This window comes from Oncorhynchus gorbuscha, linkage group LG03, assembly GCF_021184085.1.
Source record: "Oncorhynchus gorbuscha isolate QuinsamMale2020 ecotype Even-year linkage group LG03, OgorEven_v1.0, whole genome shotgun sequence".
In the NCBI taxonomy this organism is placed as follows: domain Eukaryota; kingdom Metazoa; phylum Chordata; class Actinopteri; order Salmoniformes; family Salmonidae; genus Oncorhynchus; species Oncorhynchus gorbuscha.
Genome location: NC_060175.1, coordinates 68382437 through 68402425, shown reverse-complemented (window position 1 = coordinate 68402425; position 19989 = coordinate 68382437). Strand labels below are relative to the sequence as shown.

Sequence of the window (19989 nt, the reverse complement as noted above, 5' to 3'; positions counted from 1 at the left end):
AGCCCGCTTGAAATTTGCTAAAAGGCACCTAAATACTCTCAGACCATGAGAAACAACATTCTCTGGTCTGATGAAACCAAGATTGAACTATTTGGCCTGAATGCCAAGTGTCACATCTGGAGGAAACCGGGCACCGCTCATCACCTGTTCAATACCATCCCTACGGTGAAGCATGGTGGTGGCAGCATCATGATGTGGGTATGTTTTTCAGCGGCAGGGACTGGGAGATTAGTCAGGATCGAGGCAAAGATGAACTGAGCAAAGTACAGAGAGATCCTTGATGAAAACTTGCTCCAGAGCACTCAGGACCTCAGACTGGGGCAAAGGTTCACCTTCCAACAGGACAACTACCCTAAGCACACAGCCAAGACAACTCAGGAGTGGCTTTGGGACAAGTCTCTGAATTTCCTTGAGTGGCCCAGCCAGAACCCAGACTTGAACCCGATCGAACATTTCTGGAGAGACCTGAAGATAGCTGTGCAGCAACGCTCCCCATCCAACCTGACAGAACTTGAGAGGATCTGCAGAGAAGAATGGAGAAACTCCCCAAATACAGGTGTGCCAAGTTTGTAGCTTCATACCCAATAAGACTCGAGGCTGTAATCTCTGCCAAAGGTGCTTCAACAAAGTACTGAGTAAAGAGTCTGAATACTTATGTAAATGTGATTCACTTTCATAAATTGCTTTGTCATTATGGGGTATTGTGTGTAGATTGAGAGGGCTGTAACGTAACATAATGTGGAAAAAGTCAAGGGGTACTTTCCAAAGGCACTAAATACCTAATATATTGTCTGACATGACTGTCACAGTGTTTTAAATCGTTCATGTTATTGTTAGCAGGCGATACATTAGGTCAGCATTATAGAGACTGTGAAAGGGTTCGACTGTAGTCTATAAATTATTCAAAAGCTGAGCATTTTAGTATGGGGAGATGAAGAGCAATAGAGTTGTGTGTGTATTTGGTGGGGGAGAGAGAGAAAGATGGAGAGAGAGAGAGAGAGAGAGAGACAGAGAGAGGGAGAGAGAGAGAGAGAGTGAGATGGAGAGAAAAAGACAGAGAGAGAGAGAGCGAGAGAGGGAGAGAGACGGGAAATAAGATGAAAGGCCCCGCACAGCAGTTGTCTTATTACCAGTTATTAAAGTAGGTTGTCCTGGAGCAGTGAAAAAAAGAGAAGGAGTGTGTGTGTGTGGCTGGTGCAATGATTTGGGATCTCTTCCCCCTCCTCCTCCTTGCCTATACAGAGGAGGACTGAAAGAGGGAGAGGGAGCGAGAGAGAAAGAGAGCGAGATTAGAGTACAGTGAGAGAGAAATCAACACTCAACGAGGGGAGAAACCCAAGAGACGAGAGTGAGAAGAGACAGAGTGAGAGCGAGAGATACAGGAGACAAGTCACATGAAGAGAAGAGAGGAGACACATCTTTGTAGCTGTCGAGCTGAAGCCAAGTGGGAGTAGTGTGTTTCGTTGGACTAAATCTTTTTGCTTTTCAGAGCCCACACACAGACACAAGTGAGTGTGTGTCCTGCTGGTGCCTTACTCGTGAAGTGTGTGTGCTATATGCTCGGGACTTTGAGTGTGCGCGTGTGTGAGACCATGTGGAGGTTCGCGACCTTGTTCCTTCTAGCCCACCTGGGGCGCAGTCTGACAGGGGCATGGAGAGCCTCCCTGCCGCGCCTGCAGTTCACTCACTCAGGTAAGACAGAACCCCTCTCTCTCTCTCCCCCACACGCCCTGCTGTCTCTTGTTAGTGTGGCTCGCATTTCTCCTGTCTGCCCACACATTGTGTTATCTATTAATTGTATTATCTAGTTCAACGTCTGTCCCTCTCACTGCTTTCCTCGTTCCAGGACACTTTCTTACACAGTGAGGGATCAGCTACAGTGCAGGAGAGAATGGGATGTTTGTGTGATGATGTTTGCGTATGATTGACGGAGTGCAATTATTGTGCGAAGATGATGTGTGTCATCGAAGGGGCAGGCTTTTTTTTTTAAATGTAAGGAATGATTATGACAGTGTATTTATCTGTCTTCTAATAGAGAGGTATGTTAAGATCTTTAGTCTGTGCTAATGTAAGTATTGAGATATATTTGAGCTGCTCCATCTGCTCATGTCTGAGAATGCAGCAATCCCAAATCCCCAGTTGGGAGTGATAGTCTAATCAGTCGTATGTGAGTTACATATAACAATTCGATTCAAGGCTGAAACGTACGTGTCCTAGAAAGTATAAAGGGAACTTGTGCACAGGGAGAAGCTAGTTGGATTTAGTTCGTTCGGTCAGAGCGAAGGTGTCTGAACACAGACAGACGTTTCATTTCCTGCATCACTTCTGCTTTGCGGGACATTTCAGTGTAACATCTGGCTGCTTTTGAACATGAGCGTCACAACGCGGAGTTTAATATCAGAGGTACGGAAGAAAGAAAGTCCAGAATCATAAAAAAGGACTGGAAACTCTTTTGGACCTCGCTATACGTCTGAATGCCTTTATTGCCCTTTAACCTCTGCTCTTCACGGGTCAGATTCACCACTAGATCCTGATTCCAGATCAGATCCTGGAGGTCCACGTGTGAGGGAGCTGGTCTTAACCCCACCATGACTGATTACCCAATCAGCTTGGCCGCCTGGTCCCTCTCTCTCTCTCTCTCTCTCTCTCTCCAACCCAGCTTGCCTTAATGACTAAATGATACCAGTTATTCAATCAAACTCTGCGTCGGGCCAGCCAGCACTGGACTAAACTGCCTGCTACCCCCCAAATCCTAACGGCTCAATTATTCCAGTCGCTTGTCGACTCCAGCCCTTATTTCCCAAATGATAAATGACAGCTGGGGATTGGGTTCTTGCCTCCCACACACAAAAAGGACATTTTACTGCTGCGAATGATGTGAAATGTATAGCGGCACATATCAAAGCCTAATGAAGCAACGCCAGCTGTTAAGCCATGTAGAATGATTGGGAACCCCATATAAGCCGGGTTATAGAGTTGCCGTCTGATGACGCTCACCTTGCCCCGGCTGCCTTTAACAGTTCACCCGCTCCTCTCGTGACCCGTGAGGATGCATCATTACCCTGTACAGTGATTGGGGAGGCGGCCATGTTGGGAAGGTCATGATCGTGTTGAATGATAAACGCAAGACATTTGTGACATAAATTGGAAAAATAGTCCATCGTCTCAAGATGATGACACTTTCCCCTTTCACCCGAGGGTGAGGGTGGTGCCCCGAGAATTGGTACCCCTTCTTCCTGGCAACACCCTTGACAACGGTAGACGGTGGTTTTGCAGCCTTGAACTAAAGCTGTGCTGTAATGCTCAGACAGAGAGCTACCTTTGCCAAACATCTGATTATGATGAATACGTATTTATTCAGAAAGGTCAAAGGGCAGGGTATCCACGTGTGCCTGGTTGAGTGGTGAAAGAATCCAGATGTCAGGGAGTGTGTGTTTGTCTGTTTCCCAGGCATCTCCAGTCCTGCCTCTCTAATTGCACTGTAATTGGTGAAGTGATAACCCCATTTCCACAGGAAACGGGCCCCAGTTTCCTAATTTCTCTAGTGGCACACCGCACAAAGTCTTCCCACTGGGAACCGTGAGCCAGACAACTCAGCTATGGGGCCCGTGTAGAGAAACAGGTAGACTGACTCAGACACAAAGACAGACACATGCATGCGCACACACACACACACACACACACACACACACACACACACACACACACACACACACACACACACACACACACACACACACACACACACACACACACACACACACACACACACACACACACACACACACACACTAGCAATCCTCTTGATAATAACAAAATGGTAATGAGGGAGATTAACTACTCTATTGAATCATGATAGACAGGATGCTTAGCACCAGTTTGAGGAAAATAACCATCTGTTTTAAAATGGACTCCCACCATGGTGTGTGTGTGTGTGTGTGTGTGTGTGTGTGTGTGTGTGTGTGTGTGTGTGTGTGTGTGTGTGTGTGTGTGTGTGTGTGTGTGTGTGTGTGTGCGTGCGTGCGTGCGTGCGTGCGTGCGTGCGTGCGTGTGTGTGTGTGCGCGTGCATGCGTGCACATTCCTGCCTGCGTCTATGTTCATTTTAGTCTGTGTGTGCCCTTGTCGTGTTTGTGTGTGTGTGTGTCTGTGTCTCCTGATGCAGGAATGTTCATAGCTGAATCACACGCCACACATTCACCCATATCACATAGACGCACATCAGTTTGCTCCCATGACTGAGGTAATCTAATGTTCGCTGGCTCGGGTTTGTTTGGTGGCTAAAAATATACCTCTCCTCCTGATGCCATCCTAATTCACGGCGTCCACATCCACACAGGACTGGAAGAAGAGAGGGTGGTGGGCAGACAGAGACTCGCCCTCAAAAGACACCATAGGAAGTGTTAAGGTCGGGGCATGAGGACACAGGGAGGAGAGGGTGGGGCGAGTGGGCGGTGGAGATATGTCAAGGTTTTTCTTTGATTAAGAGTGACGGGGTGAAGCCTCAACTGGCTGGAGGTCAAGGGTCAGGACCTTAAGGACCTCGCTGTCACCTTCAGCTTGTCTGAGGACGGAGGCACTCTGCAGTTTTCACAAACACGTTGAGTCTACCCGGACTGAAAATACATGGCTGTTCTGATGAGTTAAGACACATTTAGAAACAAAGACCCTTCTGTTTGTGATCTTGGATTTCAACAAGATTTCCAGGATTCCAATCTAAGCCTTCTGAACTGAACAATGTACCTTTACAAATCTACTTCTCACTAAGTTTGTTCCTACACATTGGTCTACATTTACAGTTGAGCCGTTAGCACGTTACTGCATGGAGCTAATGGACTTTCTACAGCAGACGTGTTGTGTTTTTGGTGTTAGCTGTGGAAGCCAGTCTGACAGGTGAAACACTGACAGTACTAATCCCTCTGAGGGGCTGCTGGTGAGAACAGGCCTGGAACCCCCACTGGGTCGACATGGTCACTGTTGTCAAGGCAACTACCCCAGAGGAAGGATGGGCCCGTTGGGGTTGGTGGGTGCAGCTGGTGTGTTGGGAGAGTGGCAGGAATGTGTGTGTGTGTGTGTGTGTGTGTGTGTGTGTGTGTGTGTGTGTGTGTGTGTGTGTGTGTGTGTGTGTGTGTGTGTGTGTGTGTGTGTGTGTGCGTGCGTGCGTGCGTGCGTGCGTGCGTGCGTGCGTGCGTGCGTGCGTGCGTGTTTGTGTATGTATGTGTGTGTGTGTGCGTGGAGACTACATGTTCGTGTCTAAAAGGGTATTTTAGCTTGGGAGAGGCAGGAGAGGCAGGAATGTGTTTTCTGTCACCCTGAATAAGAGACCATCATCATTGACTCAGAATGACGTAATCCTGACAGGTGTTCTGGCCATTGGCTCTACAGTCCAGTGTGTGTGTAGAAATGTACAGTATATACAGTACAAATAATATATTTGGGTGTGAGAGAGATGAGATGGGTACACTCTTAGCGTGGACTTTGATTGTGATATTTGAAACGTGTCACTCAACAAGTTTGCCAACAACCAATAGAATGTGTATGCCAGTTTGATCTTACAGTCCTCCCGGTTTCTTAAAATAAATATTTGCTACCTCTTTCGTCAGCAAATGAAAGTGATTCAATTAACTCCAAATGGCAGTTTATTTTTGTAGTTTCCCTCAGTCTGCTCCCATACTTTTTTCCCTCTCATGACCTTCTCCGCATCGATTCATCCTCTTTCTCATCGCAGTGTAGTTCCTTCCACGCGTGCCATGTCTCATGTCTCAGTCTGTCAGTCTCATCACAGTGGCATCAGTCTCCTCTCACTGTTCCAGATTTTCCACCAGACACACTCTGTCACTACTCCTCAATCTTCTCCAAACCCACCTGCTTCTATCTTCTATCAAACACATGCAAGCTCAGCTTTAGAGGCAAGCTTTGCTGTCTAGAACCTAAAAGGATTCTTCGGTTGTCCCCAGAACCCTTTAAAGAACCCTTTTTGCTTCCAGGTAGAATAGTTTTAGTTCCAGGTAGAACCCTTTTGGGTTCCATGTAGAACCCTTTCAACACAGGGTTCTACATGAAACCCAAAAGGGTTCTACCTGGAACCAAAAAGGGTTCTCCTATGGGGACAGCTGAAGAACCCTTAATGGAACCATTTCTTTCTAAGTGTGAAAGGGAAAAGATCATATGTGCAGTTAGAGGAATGTAAACCAATTCCATCCTCCAAATTCCTTCCTATGTGATCTCTGTACGTTAGTGTAGTTTGTGTGGGAGAAGTGTGGTTTCACAGGGAGAGTAGACTGACAGTGGTGATGGTCATCCTCTGCCAATCGCTACTCTTAGCTCTCCGGCTAGCGGGTCTAACCGACGTACAGCCTCTATCATAGCTTTCATAGTCTCACGGTTGTATCAGCCACTATCGTTTAATCTGTCTGGAGATGTGTTCGTTTGTTTGTCTGACGGACTTCTGACTTATGTCGATCGCCGGTAAGCACGCTGGAGAAGTGAATAGATGGATGTGTGTTAGACGCTGTGGGAAAGGGTTTGTGCTGAGTCATATTATGTGGGTTTGTGGAGTGGAGTCCGAGCCACAGAATACTACAACTCATAAGATGAATGGATGCAGCCTAGTACCACTCATTAGCTGGTCTTTGGAGGACCATATGCGTTATTATAGCTGGTGTGTGACTGTGTTTTTGATCTCTCGGTCATCCGATCTGTATTTCATTGAGCTGTCTATACAAATCGTTTGCTCATACCCTCACGTTTCATTTGTCATTGGGTTCTAGACGTATTTGTTGCTGTGTTATTGGTGTCTGTATCATACTGTGACTGCGGCCTCATCTCTCTGCTGTACGGTGTTCATATTAGGACAGCCTCAGTACCGTGCTGTTGTTGTATTCATCTCTCTGCATCTCTCTCTCTCTCTCTCTCTCTCTCTCTCTCTCTCTCTCTCTCTCTCTCTCTCTCTCTCTCTCTCTCTCTCTCTCTCTGTCTTTATCTCTTTGTCTCTCTCTCTCAGAGCTGGTCCAGAATGGCCGTCTCCTATCCCTGCCCCTGGCGGCGGGGGACATGCACTCTCTGCTGCCAGATGAAGATGGCCGTCGGCTCTACGTGGCCATGAAGGACAACCTGCTGTCCACCAGCCTGGACGACATCACACAGAACCCCAGCAAGGTCAGACTGCCTGGCTCTCTATAGGCTTCTCACACTACTGAGCCGAACCGAGCCAAACCAAACCAAGCTGTACTGAGCTGTCCAGTGACACAACCACCGTAATTGTTAGAACTTTGTTGGGAAAAAAAGACGATTTGAAAAGCAATTATCCAAACCACAGTCTGGTTCTGGTCTGCATGATTGTGTGAAAAAAGGGTAATAGATCCAACACAATTACTTACACACACTTACACATGTATTGATCCAGCTACACTCCTCAGTGAGGAAAAACGTTAACTCCTAGCTGGTTTTCACCGTATCCCAGAGAATCTTGTGAGAGAATAGATGTTAGTGGCTGGATGACTGTCAGTCACTGTTGGTTGTCCAGTGTGCATGGAGAAAGTAACTTAGAGGGATAACGACACTCAAATTGATGGTAACCAGAATACGGAGGAGTAAGCCACCTCCAGCTGTCTAGCATCCCTTCCTCTTTCCATCAAGCCCCCTGTGTCTCTCAATCCCTCTCTGAAATACACAGCGATCATCACACTTCTCCACCTCTCTCCTGTATGTACCCATGCCCACTACCAATCACAGCCTCTCGTACCTCTCCCTTTCCATTTCCTCCCGCACAAACTTTCATTCCAATACACGTAGACACACATTTACACAGGGACTCTCTCTCTCAGACTCTCTTTCCCAGACGGGAATAGCCCCGTATTGTATAAGTGAGGGTTTCATTCTAAGGTCACCCCTGTTCCCACTTCTGCCTGGCAGGAGATTGACTGGAGCGCCATGCTCCCACTAATAACACCATCCTCTGATCAACCAACCCCTGAGGCATTCCTATTGCATGAGTCCCTCACCGCCAGCCCACATCACACACAAGGACGGAAGAGCTGTGCGTGCGTGCGTGCGTGTGTGTGTGTGTGTGTGTGTGTGTGTGTGTGTGTGTGTGTGTGTGTGTGTGTGTGTGTGTGTGTGTGTGTGTGTGTGTGTGTGTGTGTGTGTGTGTGTGTGTGCGTGCGTGCGTGCGTGCGTGCGTGCGTGCGTGCGTGCGTGCGTGCGTGCGTGCGTGCGTGCGTGCGTGCGTGCGTGCGTGCGTGCGTGCGTGCGTGCGTGCGTGTGTCTCTGTGTGCAAATGTGACCAATCTCCAACTCTCTATTTACCCATACCCACTACCAGCATCATCCTAATTCATCTCCTTTTCCATATCCTCCCTCTCTTTCTTTACTTAAAAAAGAAGCTGGTTCCTTTTCAGTCCCTTGCTAATTGAGTTGCATGTTGCACAGGGATTAGTGTAGGGTCTATGCATTTCCACATTTTTGTCCATGTGAGAGGGCATAGAACTAGTTATACAAAACTCCACTCCAAGACATAGTATTCGTCACAGATGGTGGATTTATATATTCCCAGTGTGAATGCTGGTGGTCGCCCAGTCTACTCCCCCCTCTGGTATTCAGTGATAGCATTTAGTATTCGATTAGCATCCCCGTTAGGTGTTGCCAAGGCAGCAGCTACAATTCCTGGGGTACAGACGGAAGTAAAGCATATCGTCATATACAAACTTTGTGCATCATACACATGTATGGGGGTGGCAGGTAGCCTAGTGGTTAGAGCGATGGGCCAGTAACCGAAAGGTTGCTAGATCGAATCCCCCGAGCTGACATGGTAAACATTTGTCGTTCTGCCCCTGAACAAGACAGTTAACCCACTGTTCCTAGGCCACCATTGTAAATAAGAATTGGTTCTTAAATCTTCTTCAGGATTGGTGGGTCCCCCCTGCGGGACGGTTGAGCTAATGTAGGCTAATACGATTAGCACGAGGTTGTAAGTAACAAGAACATTTCCCAGGACATAGACATATCTGATATTGGCAGAAAGCTTAAATTCTTGTTAATCTAACTGCACTGTCCAATTTACAGTAGCTATTACAGTGAAAGAATACCATGCCTTTGTTTGAGGAGAGTGCACAGTTTTGAACATGAAAACTTATTAATAAACTAATTAGGCACATTTGGGCAGCCTTGATACAACATTTTGAACATAAATGCAATGGTTCATTGGCTCAGTCTAAAACTGTGCACATACACTTCTGCCATCTAGTGGCCAACCTCTAAATTGCACCTGGGCTGGAATAATACATGATGGCCTTTCTCTTGCATTTCAAAGATGATGGTACAAAAAAATACACAAAAAAACGTCATTTTTTTCTTTGTATTATCTTTTACCAGATCTAAATTTTTATATTCTCCTACATTCCTTTCTCATTTCCACAAATTTCAAGATGTTTCCTTTCAGATGGTACCAAGAAAATGCATATCCTTGCTTCAGGGCCTGAGCTACAGGCAGTTAGATTTGGGTATGTCATTTTAGGCGAAAATTGAAAAAAAGGGTAAGAGTTAACTGACTTGCCAAGTTAAATAAAGGTTTAATAAAAATAAATAAAATACCTGTATTGCTAGTTTGAGTTACCTGAGGTGGGAGAGAGTTCCCTGTAGTCATGGAGCTGTATAGTACTGTGCATTCCCTAGCCTCTGTTCTGGACCCCTGGTAGCATGTGTGTATGGGTGTCTGAGCTGTGTGTTAACTGATTGTACAGACAGTTTGGTACTTTTAATATGTCAATACCTCTCACGAAGACCAGTAGTCAATCTCCCCTCTACTTTGAGCCAGGATAGATTGCCGTTCATGATATTGATGTACCTGAAAGGCTTTACAATGAAGAGCTGGCGAATATAAGTGGCAATATATTCCACTAGCATCCTCTGTCATTTTCCATTGAAGTTGTCAGAACCAGGGGGTTTGTCATTATAGATAGACAGCAATACTTTTTTCACCTCTTCCACACTCACCTTACAGAACTCCAAATTACAATGCTTGTCTCTCATTATTTGGTCAGTGAAGCATGAGTATGAAGGCTCAGAGTTTGTTGTTGGCATGTCATGCATAAGTTTGCTAATCTTGCCATTTAAAAAGTCATCAAAAGTTGTTGGCAATATCAAAGGGTTTTGTGATGAATGAGCCATCTGATTCAATGAAGGATGAAGCTACGTTTCCCTTTTGGCCAACATTTCATTGAAGATACTCCACATTTTGTACAATCATCGTTTATAAAAATGTACCTTTTGTTTTCGTAGTACAATTTCTTCTTCTTCTTCTTTTTTGTTTAGTCTCATGATTTCTCTTTTTACAGTACGTTTGCCAATCGACTGGACAGCCAGATTGATTTGCCATTCCTTTTGCCTCGCCCCTCTCAACCATACAATTTCTCAATCCCTCATCAATCCACGGGGAATTAGCCGTTCTAACAGTCCGTTTCTCAGTGGGTGTATGCTTATCGGTAACCAGAGCTTTAAAAAATGGAAAGCTGAAATGAAGAAAGAAAGAAAAAACATCTTTATCTTTTATCACGTGATCTCTGCTACGGCCCCTAAATGACTAACTCAGTGGACATGCTGTGGAGGTTAGTCATCTATGGTGGCATGATATCACCTCATCATGGTGGCAAGATACCAGATCATCATGGTGGCATGATACCAGATCATCATGGTGGCAAGATACCAGATCATCATGGTGGCATGATACCAGATCATCATGGTGATACCAGATCATCATGGTGATACCAGATCATCATGGTGATACCAGATCATCATGGTGGCATGATACCAGATCATCATGGTGGCAAGATACCAGATCATCATGGTGGCATGATACCAGATCATCATGGTGATACCAGATCATCATTATTTTTTCAGCTCCACTGGCCAGCAAGTCCAGACCGGGTCCAAGAGTGTTTGATGGCTGGAAAGGACCGGGAGGTGAGGGGTTACCGGTATACACACACACACACACACACACACACACACACACACACACACACACACACACACACACACACACACACACACACACACACACACACACACACACACACACACACACACACACACACACACACACACACTCCTAACTCCAATCCCCCTCTACAGTTGGAGTGCGCTAATTTCCTGCGAGTGCTGCAGCCCTACAACCAGACCCACCTGTATGTGTGTGGAACGGGAGCCTTCAACCCTCGCTGTGCCTTCATCCCTACCACCGTCTTCCTCAAGGTAAAGCCACACACACACACATATACACTCACTCACTCCTTCCTCAACCAACATGCGCACACCCGGGGTTCCCCCAGGAATATATTGAGGAAAATGGATGCCTATCTCAAGCTTTCTCTCTCTGTCCTTCTACATCTGTCCTATAGCAATACATCCTATACCTGTGTGTTCAGTCTGACTAAAGGCCTAGCTGTCAGCCCCTATAGCTGCGCTATCTGTTGCTACACCTACTATGTGTACTGTACTGTGTGCCCCTATACCCTGATGCCTGCCTGTCCTATGCCTCCGTGTGTTTGCCCCACGTCTCAACGATTCTTAGCTAAACTCCCGTGCTCTCCCTCTCTCTCTTTCTTCTTTCACTTTCTCACACACTGTCTTCAGGTCCCCATGTGTGCTGGTGTCTGTGTTTCTGGGAGAAGGTGCGAAACCCATGAAAGGGGCTTAGACTCCTGAGCAAGGACACGAGGGGCAGCGATGCTTTGAGAGGCCAGCGGCACTGCCTCCCTCACATTGCATTTGACAAATTTTTCAGCCAAATATTTACAGAGATTACGGCCTCCTTAATAGACAAGTCTGGGAGAGTTTTAGAGTTGTACTGTGCATGAGTTATGTGCAGGGGCGGACTGGGACCAAAGATCGTCCCCTGGCATTTCAAACACACCGGACCATTTCATTGTTTTCTTGACGCCCCCATTATTAGCCAGATAATGATAATTTTACGTTTAAAAAAAAAACAAAAAAACAAGACAGACATGGCCACTGGCTAAACATTGACAAGACCATCTGGCATTTGCCTATAATGCCAGATGGTCAGTCTTCCCCTGCTCATGTGGCCCGTGCGTGCGTCCATGCGTGAGTGAGTGCATGTGTGTGTATGTGTGTAGAGTGTTTAAATTGTGTCTATTCAATTCTGTTTCTTTGGCAGTCGGAGCGACAAACTCTATCATTTGGACAGACTGAATGCGGGAAGGGAAAGTGTCCATATGATCCCCACCAGAGAACTGCCTCCGCCATTATTGGTAAGATCACACACAGTACGTCTGTGAGCAAATGTCTTGTGTGTGAGTGAGTTCACATCAGTACGAAGACCTGTTTGATGTCTTTATAGGTGTACGTGGATAATGACGTGTTGGTGGTTTTTCCATGGGTACGCCTATACAGTGTGTTGGATGATGTGTTTTTCTGTATCCCGTGTCCAGATGGGGAGCTGTATGCTGGGATCTCATCTGACTTCATGAGTCGAGACTCGGCCTTCTTCCGCAGCCTGGGCAGTCGTCATGTGATCCGCACCGAGCAGTACGATTCCTCCTGGCTGCAGAGTAAGGACGTGTAATAAATGAAACAATAAAAACTCAATCATTTATCTTTGTTCTCTCTTTCACATCGAAACATTTCCCCTCATTCGCTCTAATTTGTGAACATATCTTTCACACCCTCTCTCTCTGTACTTCTCTCCGTCTAAATGGTAAAATCTCTCTTCTCTCTCGCTCTCTGTCAGATGCCCAGTTTGTTAAGGTGGCCTGGATGGCGGAGACTGATAACCCAGAGGATGATAAGGTGTACGTGTTCTTCACTGAGCGCGCTCAGGAGGCAGAGGGGGCTGCTGGGAAGGTGCTGTACTCCAGAGTGGCGCGTGTCTGCAAGGTAAGGATCTCTACGTGCCTGTGTGTACTGGTACCGATGTACGTGTGTGTGTGTGTGTGTGTGTGTGTGTGTGTGTGTGTGTGTGTGTGTGTGTGTGTGTGTGTGTGTGTGTGTGTGTGTGTGTGTGTGTGTGTGTGTGTGTGTGTGTGTGTGTGTGTGTGTGTGTGTGTGTGTGTGTGTGTGTGTGTTTATCGATGTGCCTGTATATGTGTGTTTGTTTACCATCTTACTATCACGGTTGCTGTCTCGGTCGATAGTGACATCTATTCTAATCTGGGTGTGTACAGAATGACATCGGGGGCCAGCGGAGTCTGGTGAACAAGTGGAGCACCTTCCAGAAGGCACGTATCGTGTGCTCTATCCCTGGATCCGACGGGATACAGACTCACTTTGACCAACTACGTGAGTATGAACTATCAACTTGACCTCGCTCTTACTGACCAGTGACCACACACACATATGACCATAAGCTCACCGACCATGACCACCAATTCACCAAGTGAAACAGAAAGACAGCAGTGGAGGAGGGAGTGGATATTGTATAGACTGTATTGGCTTTAAAGCAACTACGGTGCCTTCAGATTGTATTCACACCACTTTACTTTGTCCACATTTTGGTGCGTTACAGCCGGGTTAAAACATTTATTCAATTCACATGTTGTGTCACTGATCTACACATAATACCCCATAATATCAAAGTGGAATTTTGTTCGTATATATATATATATTTTTTTTAATGAATTGAAAATGGTAAGCTGAAATGTCTTCAGTCAATAAGTATTCAAACGCTTTGTTGTGGCAAGCCTAAATAAGTTCAGGAGTGAAAATGTGCTTAACAAGTCGCATAATAAGTCGCATGGACTCATTCCGTGTTCAATAATAGTGGTTAAAATGATTTTGTGAGCTCTACCCCATCTTTGTACCCCACACACACAATTATCTGTAAGGTCCCTCAATCGAGTAGTGAATTTCAAGCACAGATACAACCACAAAGACCAGGTTTTACAATGCCTCGCAAAGAAGGACACCACTGATAGGTGGATGTGTACAAATAAAAAGCAGACGCTGAATATATTCCTTTGATATATTCCTATATATTATAATATACATATATTATAATATATTCCTTTGAGCATGGTGAAGTTATTCATTGGGCTTTGGATGGTGTATCAATACACTCAGCCTGCACAAAGAGACAGGCGTCCTTCGACACCTTCCTAACTCAGTTGCCGAAGAGGAAGGAAACCGCTCAGGGATTTCACCATGAGGCCAATGGTGATTTTAAACCAGTTACTGACTTTAATGGTTGTGATATGAGAAAACTGAGGATGGATCAACAACATTGTAGTTACTTCACAATACTAACCTAAATGACAGAGTGAAAAGAAGGAAGCATGTGCAGAATATAAATATAACAAAACATGCTACCTGTTTGCAACAAGGCACATAACCCTTTCCTGCAGTCAAATGACCTAGTTGCCTCATGGGTTGAATGCTATTAATATTTTTCATAATTTCATAATTAATAAACAAGCTGCTGAAAATCCAGTGCTTCTATGTCAAACGGTTTTGTTATGTGATGTATATAAAGTGTAAATATTGGGATTCAAATTCTAACTTAATACATTACAACTCGATATCTGACATGGTGAAGGTGTCTTCTATTTTTAAACCCATAACCAAAATAGATTTGTTTAAGACTACCAATAAACACTCTGTGTGACCCTGATTTAGCCTAATGCAGTAAAAGGATATTACGTAATACTGCAAAAAATCTGGGAAGGACATTTTTCACTTTTTTGTCCTGAATAAATAAGTATTTGGTTTGGGTCAAATCCAAAACATCACTCAGTACCACTCTTCATAATTTCAATCATGGTGGTGGCTGCATCATGTTATGGGTATGCTTGTCATCGGAATATAAGTTATAAGCACAGGCACAATCGGAGAGTAAAATCTGGTTCAGTCTGCTTTCCAACAGACACTAGAAGACAAATTCACCTTTCAGCAGGACAATAACCTAAACAAGGCCAAATCTATACTGGAGTTGCTTACAGAGATGACATTGAATGCTCCAAGTTGCCTTGTTACCGTTTTGACTTAAATCGGCATGGAAATCTATAGCAAAAATTGAAAATGGCTGTCTAGCAATGATCAACAATCAACTTGACAGAGCTTGAATCATTTTAAAAAGAATAATGGGAAAACATTGTACAATCCAGGTGTGCAAAGTTCTTAGGATACTTCCCCAAAAAGACTCACAGCTGCAATCGCCTCAAAAGGTGGTTCTACAAAGTATTGACCCAGGGGTGTGAATACTTTTGTATTTCTGTATTTCATTTTCAATAAATGTGCTAAAATGGATAAAAACATCTTTTCACTTTATCATTATGGGGTATTGTATGTAGATGGGTAAGAAAAAAATGGATTTAATCCGTTTTTGAATTCAGGCTGTAACACAACGTAATGCGGTATCAATGCATTCTGAGGGCACTGTATATAGAAGTGAAGAGTCTATGTTTGGCCTACAGAAAGCTTAGTGTTTTGATCATGCAGCCAGCATAACTCCACTCCACCCTGGCTTGTGGTATTCCACTCTGTTACCACGGTGACCAGCAGCCCTGTCCTTTTTACCCTGCGCTGCCTTTGTAGTACTTCAGCACTAGTCGCCCTGGCAACTACCATGAAGTCTCTATTAGAGAGCATTTAAGGGTCTAGCATCTACCCTTTCTGTGGTCTCCGGTTTTTCAAGTCTGTGTGTGTCTGTGTACATGTGTGTCTATGCTTGTGCATGCACTCTGTCATCGCTAGTTTTATGGGCCATAGAGTATCAGTCAGTGATGTGATCAGTAGTTGGCCTCGCTAGAAGCGAGACCGAGAGACAGGACCGTTCCCTTATCACATCTGTTTCTGTAAACACAACCAGCCAGTAAAATAAACAACACCCCTCCCCCCCTCTCTCTGGGGTTATACTGAGGCAAAGTGAACCACACACATCATAACACATACACACACAAACACAAACATACACACACACACAAACATACACACATCACACACAGACAACTCCCTGTCCAACCAGTCTCACCCAGGACAGTGAGTAAGAAGATGAACATAAACAACCCCACACAACAACCTGCCCCGGGACACGTTGCAACTGAAAAGATCCCATCAGCCCAAGAATGCCGCCGGTGTTGTGTTTACGGCACGCTCCGTCGGCCAGAAACACTACGAATCGCATGAGCGCCTTGTTCGGGTCCGGGGCCCCTCATGTTGAAGGAGCCAGGCTGTTATCGATGCCGGAACTTCTACAAGAATATTTGGGTGTCAACTTTAACAAGAGCCACTATCCTGGCAGGTCATCAGTGTTTGTACAGGTGAAAGGGATTGTTTACAGTCTGGAGCACTCAACCATCAGTACTTATTGAATACATTCGTTTCTAATCCTCCTATAGTCAGAATAAAGTGTTACCAACTGTAGTCTTTGATTGAAAGCCTATGAGAGACATGGTTAGCAGTGGTGTAAGGTACTTAAGTAAATATAGTTCCACTTAAGTACTTTTTGGGGGTATCTGTACATTACTATTTATATTTTTGACAACTTTTACTCCACAACAATCCTAAAGAAAATAATGTACTTTTAACTCCATAAAGTTTCGAGACACCCAAAAGTACTCGTTACATTTTGAATGCTTCGCAGGACAGGAAAATGGTCCAGTTCACCCACTTATCAAGAGAACATCTCTGGTCATACCTCCCTACATCCCTACTATCTGGTGGACTCACTAAACACAAATGCTGAGTGTTGGGAGTGTGCCCCTAGCTATCCGTAAAAAAAAAAAATAATGTGCCGTCTGGTTTGCTTAAGATAAGGAATGTGAAATGATTTATACGTTTACTTTGACTTTTGATACTGAAGTATATTTGAGTATTTACATTTACTTTTGATACTTAAGTATATTTCAAAAGAAATACTCAAGTAGTATTTTACTGCGTGACTTTCACTTTTACTTGAGTCATTTTCTGTTGACTTCTCTTTACTTTTACTCAAGCATGATAATTGGATACTTCTCCCACCACTGCGTGTTAGGGAAGCTCTCAGAGTATCGGAGTATATAAAAAATATAAAAAATGATGTTTTAATAGGCCTACATATAGATATCTAAAATGTCTTTTGAATGTGTTCATCAGTTGGAAACATTTGAAGGGCGTCTGTTTATGGCCAGAATCCCATAAACAGACGTATAAAGCCAGGAGAGATGGAATTCTCTGGCGTGTTACTGTGTTGTTATTCAGGACAGTCATACCATCAGTTTGGACCGGGAGACACTAACTGTTTGACCACAAAGTTTAGGTTAGACCACTCAGGTCCCGAAGCAGAGGACAACAAAGTCTTGAGGAGTTTAGGGTTTATAGATTTGAATGATTTAGAGGATGTTGGTGTGTGTGTATATGTGTGTGTGTCGCTGTGTGTGTGCGCCCACATCCTAGTCCCTAGATGGCCTAGCTCGGATGAGGGAATAGGAGGGGTGGAGAGTTGAGGAGAAGGGTATTTTCTGGGATAAGGCTGGGAAAGATAGGGGCTAGAGCTGGAGGGGTGTGGGCAAGACAAGGATATCTCCCAACCCGGGGGAACAGATCTCTTTGTTTAGAGGAACTGACACAAGTAGAGCCCTCGGGAGAGAAAATGAGACACAGACAAAGAGAGAGAGAAAGAACGAGAGGGTTGGGAGGACAAAGTGAAAGACAAAGAAATGTATTGGAAGAGAGACTTCAAAAGGTGGATTTGAGAGATAAACGGAAGATGATCGTTCAGACAGAGAGAGAGAGAAAGAGAAAGAAATTAGGGTGAAGATGTGTTGGATAACGAACAAAGGGAGAAGTAGAATGTAGGAGAAAGTTAATGCATTCTAGGCTGGGTTTGAGAGAGAGAGAGAGAGAGAGAGAGAGAGAGAGAGAGAGAGAGAGAGAGAGAGAGAGCAGTGCCTCTGCAGCATGGTGTACCCAGAGTCCTCTGCTGTGTGTTGTGCCCTGGGCTATGCTGCAGCATTTGTGTGCGTGCTGCAGTGTGTGTGTATGTGTGCAACGTTGTGTGTGTGCAGTGATGTACAGTGCCAGTCGAGTTTGGACACACCTATTCATTCAAGGGTTTTTCTTTATTTTACTATTTTCTACATTGTAGAATAATAGTGAAGACATCAAAACTATGAAATAACACATATGGAATCATGTAGTAACCAAAAATGTATTTTATATTTGAGATTTTTCAAAGTAGCCATCCTTTGCCTTGGTGACAGCTTTCCACACTCTTGGCATTCTCTTGTGTGTGTGTGCGTGTGTGCGTGCGTGTGTGCGTGCGTGCGTGTGTGCGTGCGTTTGTGAGAGAGAGAGATGAGATTAGATTTCCACCAGTCTGATCCCATCGAGGCCACATGAAGCAGCAGGAACAAGAGGAATGTGAGAGAGTAATAATACTCTTTACTGTGTACCACACCTCAAATACAAGCCCACCATACATACTGTGTGTGTGTGTACGTGCTTTGCGTTTGTCCATTAATGAGCGCGTGCGTTCCTTGCGTGCGTGTCTATGCATGTGTTTGTGTACCGCGTGTAAAGTGTGCGTGTACATATCCATGTCTTGTTTGTTTTACTTCTTCCATCACTGAGTGTGTGTGCGTGCGTGCGGGCCAGCATTCATGCGCGTGAGAGTGAATATGTGTGTGTGTTCAAGTATGTTCCCATGTGCGCGTGTGTGTGTGTTCCTAATGCCGTTTGGTGTGATGGTACGGCTGAGTTTGACCAGTCTAATGAATCCCAGGCAGTAATACATGTACACGCGTCATGTATTTGGTCAGTAGTTGATCTGTGTCGTGGGGAAGGGATAGAGGACAGTGTGGGGGCCTTAGGGGACAGACAGGCAGAGTGGCCTGGCTGCGTGACAGGGGAGGGCTGCTACATGAGGATTGGTCATGGAGGATCAACTTGTCTCCAGCTCTCACACTGAGATGGGATATTACTGCCTGGGATTCATTAGACTGGTCCACTCAGCCGTACCATCACACCAAACGGCATTAGGAACACACACACACGCGCACATGGGAACATACTTGAACACACACACATATTCACTCTCACGCGCATGAATGCTGGCCCGCACGCACGCACGCACGCACGCACGCACGCACGCACACACACACACACACACACACACACACACACACACACACACACACACACACACACTCAGTGATGGAAGAAGTAATCATAAGTAATCATCATATTTGAGTAAAAGTTAAGATACCTCAAAGACATGCTCCGGAACTTTGGCGCTTACATTGTAAAACCACGTTTTTAGGATCTGAACACATGTCATTTTTATTTCATTTAACTAGGCAAGTCAGTCAAGAACAAATTCCTATTTACAACGACGTGTGCTTCAATTGTGTGCTGCCCTATGGGTCTCCCAATCACGGCCAGATGTGATACAGCCTGGATTCAAACCAGGGACTGTATTGACACCTCTTGCACCGAGATGAAGTGCCTTAAACCGCTGCGCCACTCGGGAGCCCATAACTAAACACTTTTCTGCATTTAGAATTTCAATAAAAACACGTCACAGTGTGAACATGTTTTTGAACACATCAACCCCAAAGTCGATGTCCGCTCCCCCGCGTAAATTGAATTAGCATAATACACAAATCCCCATCAAAATCCATCTGTTTAAACTAGAGAGATCCGTTTTTTTTCTGCATGGGTTGCATCTCAATCCACCACATCCGCCAACGGCAGCCTTCCGCATCTACGGTGGAAGGTGGCCGAGCTACAGCGGTCGGCGTTAGTCAGACCACGATGAGACATCCCGAAAATTGGTCTTCTCACGAGCACATCTGTAGCATCGCAACAGTTATCACACTTATATGACCCCTCTATGGAAAGGTGAGACTCTCGCGAACAAATACATTTTGGTTTCGCTCTAAGACTCCCACAAGCCTCACAAGACTGGTCTGAAGGAAGCCCGGTACCAGTTTGCCCGGTACCAGTTTAATGAATGAATGACCACCTTATAGGGAAGTAGTTGAGTGCTCAAAAGGTTTTGT

At 45.1% G+C, this 19989-nt stretch overlaps 1 protein-coding gene across 2 annotated transcripts in view; it reads left to right on the top strand.

The window, feature by feature from the left end:
* Positions 1 to 1197: 1197 nt before the first annotated feature.
* The window catches only part of sema3h (sema domain, immunoglobulin domain (Ig), short basic domain, secreted, (semaphorin) 3H), a 29425-nt gene continuing 10633 nt past the window's right edge, over positions 1198 to 19989 (top strand). Inside the window, exons 1-8 of one of the 2 annotated variants that reach the window (XM_046343419.1) lie at positions 1198 to 1692; positions 7002 to 7156; positions 10895 to 10957; positions 11129 to 11248; positions 12174 to 12267; positions 12448 to 12567; positions 12747 to 12892; positions 13180 to 13294. In XM_046343419.1, the coding sequence (XP_046199375.1) occupies positions 1557 to 1692; positions 7002 to 7156; positions 10895 to 10957; positions 11129 to 11248; positions 12174 to 12267; positions 12448 to 12567; positions 12747 to 12892; positions 13180 to 13294 (949 nt within the window). In that variant the 5' untranslated portion in view covers positions 1198 to 1556. The remainder of the gene's footprint in view (positions 1693 to 7001; positions 7157 to 10894; positions 10958 to 11128; positions 11249 to 12173; positions 12268 to 12447; positions 12568 to 12746; positions 12893 to 13179; positions 13295 to 19989) is intronic. The other variant, XM_046343418.1, reaches the window with a different exon arrangement.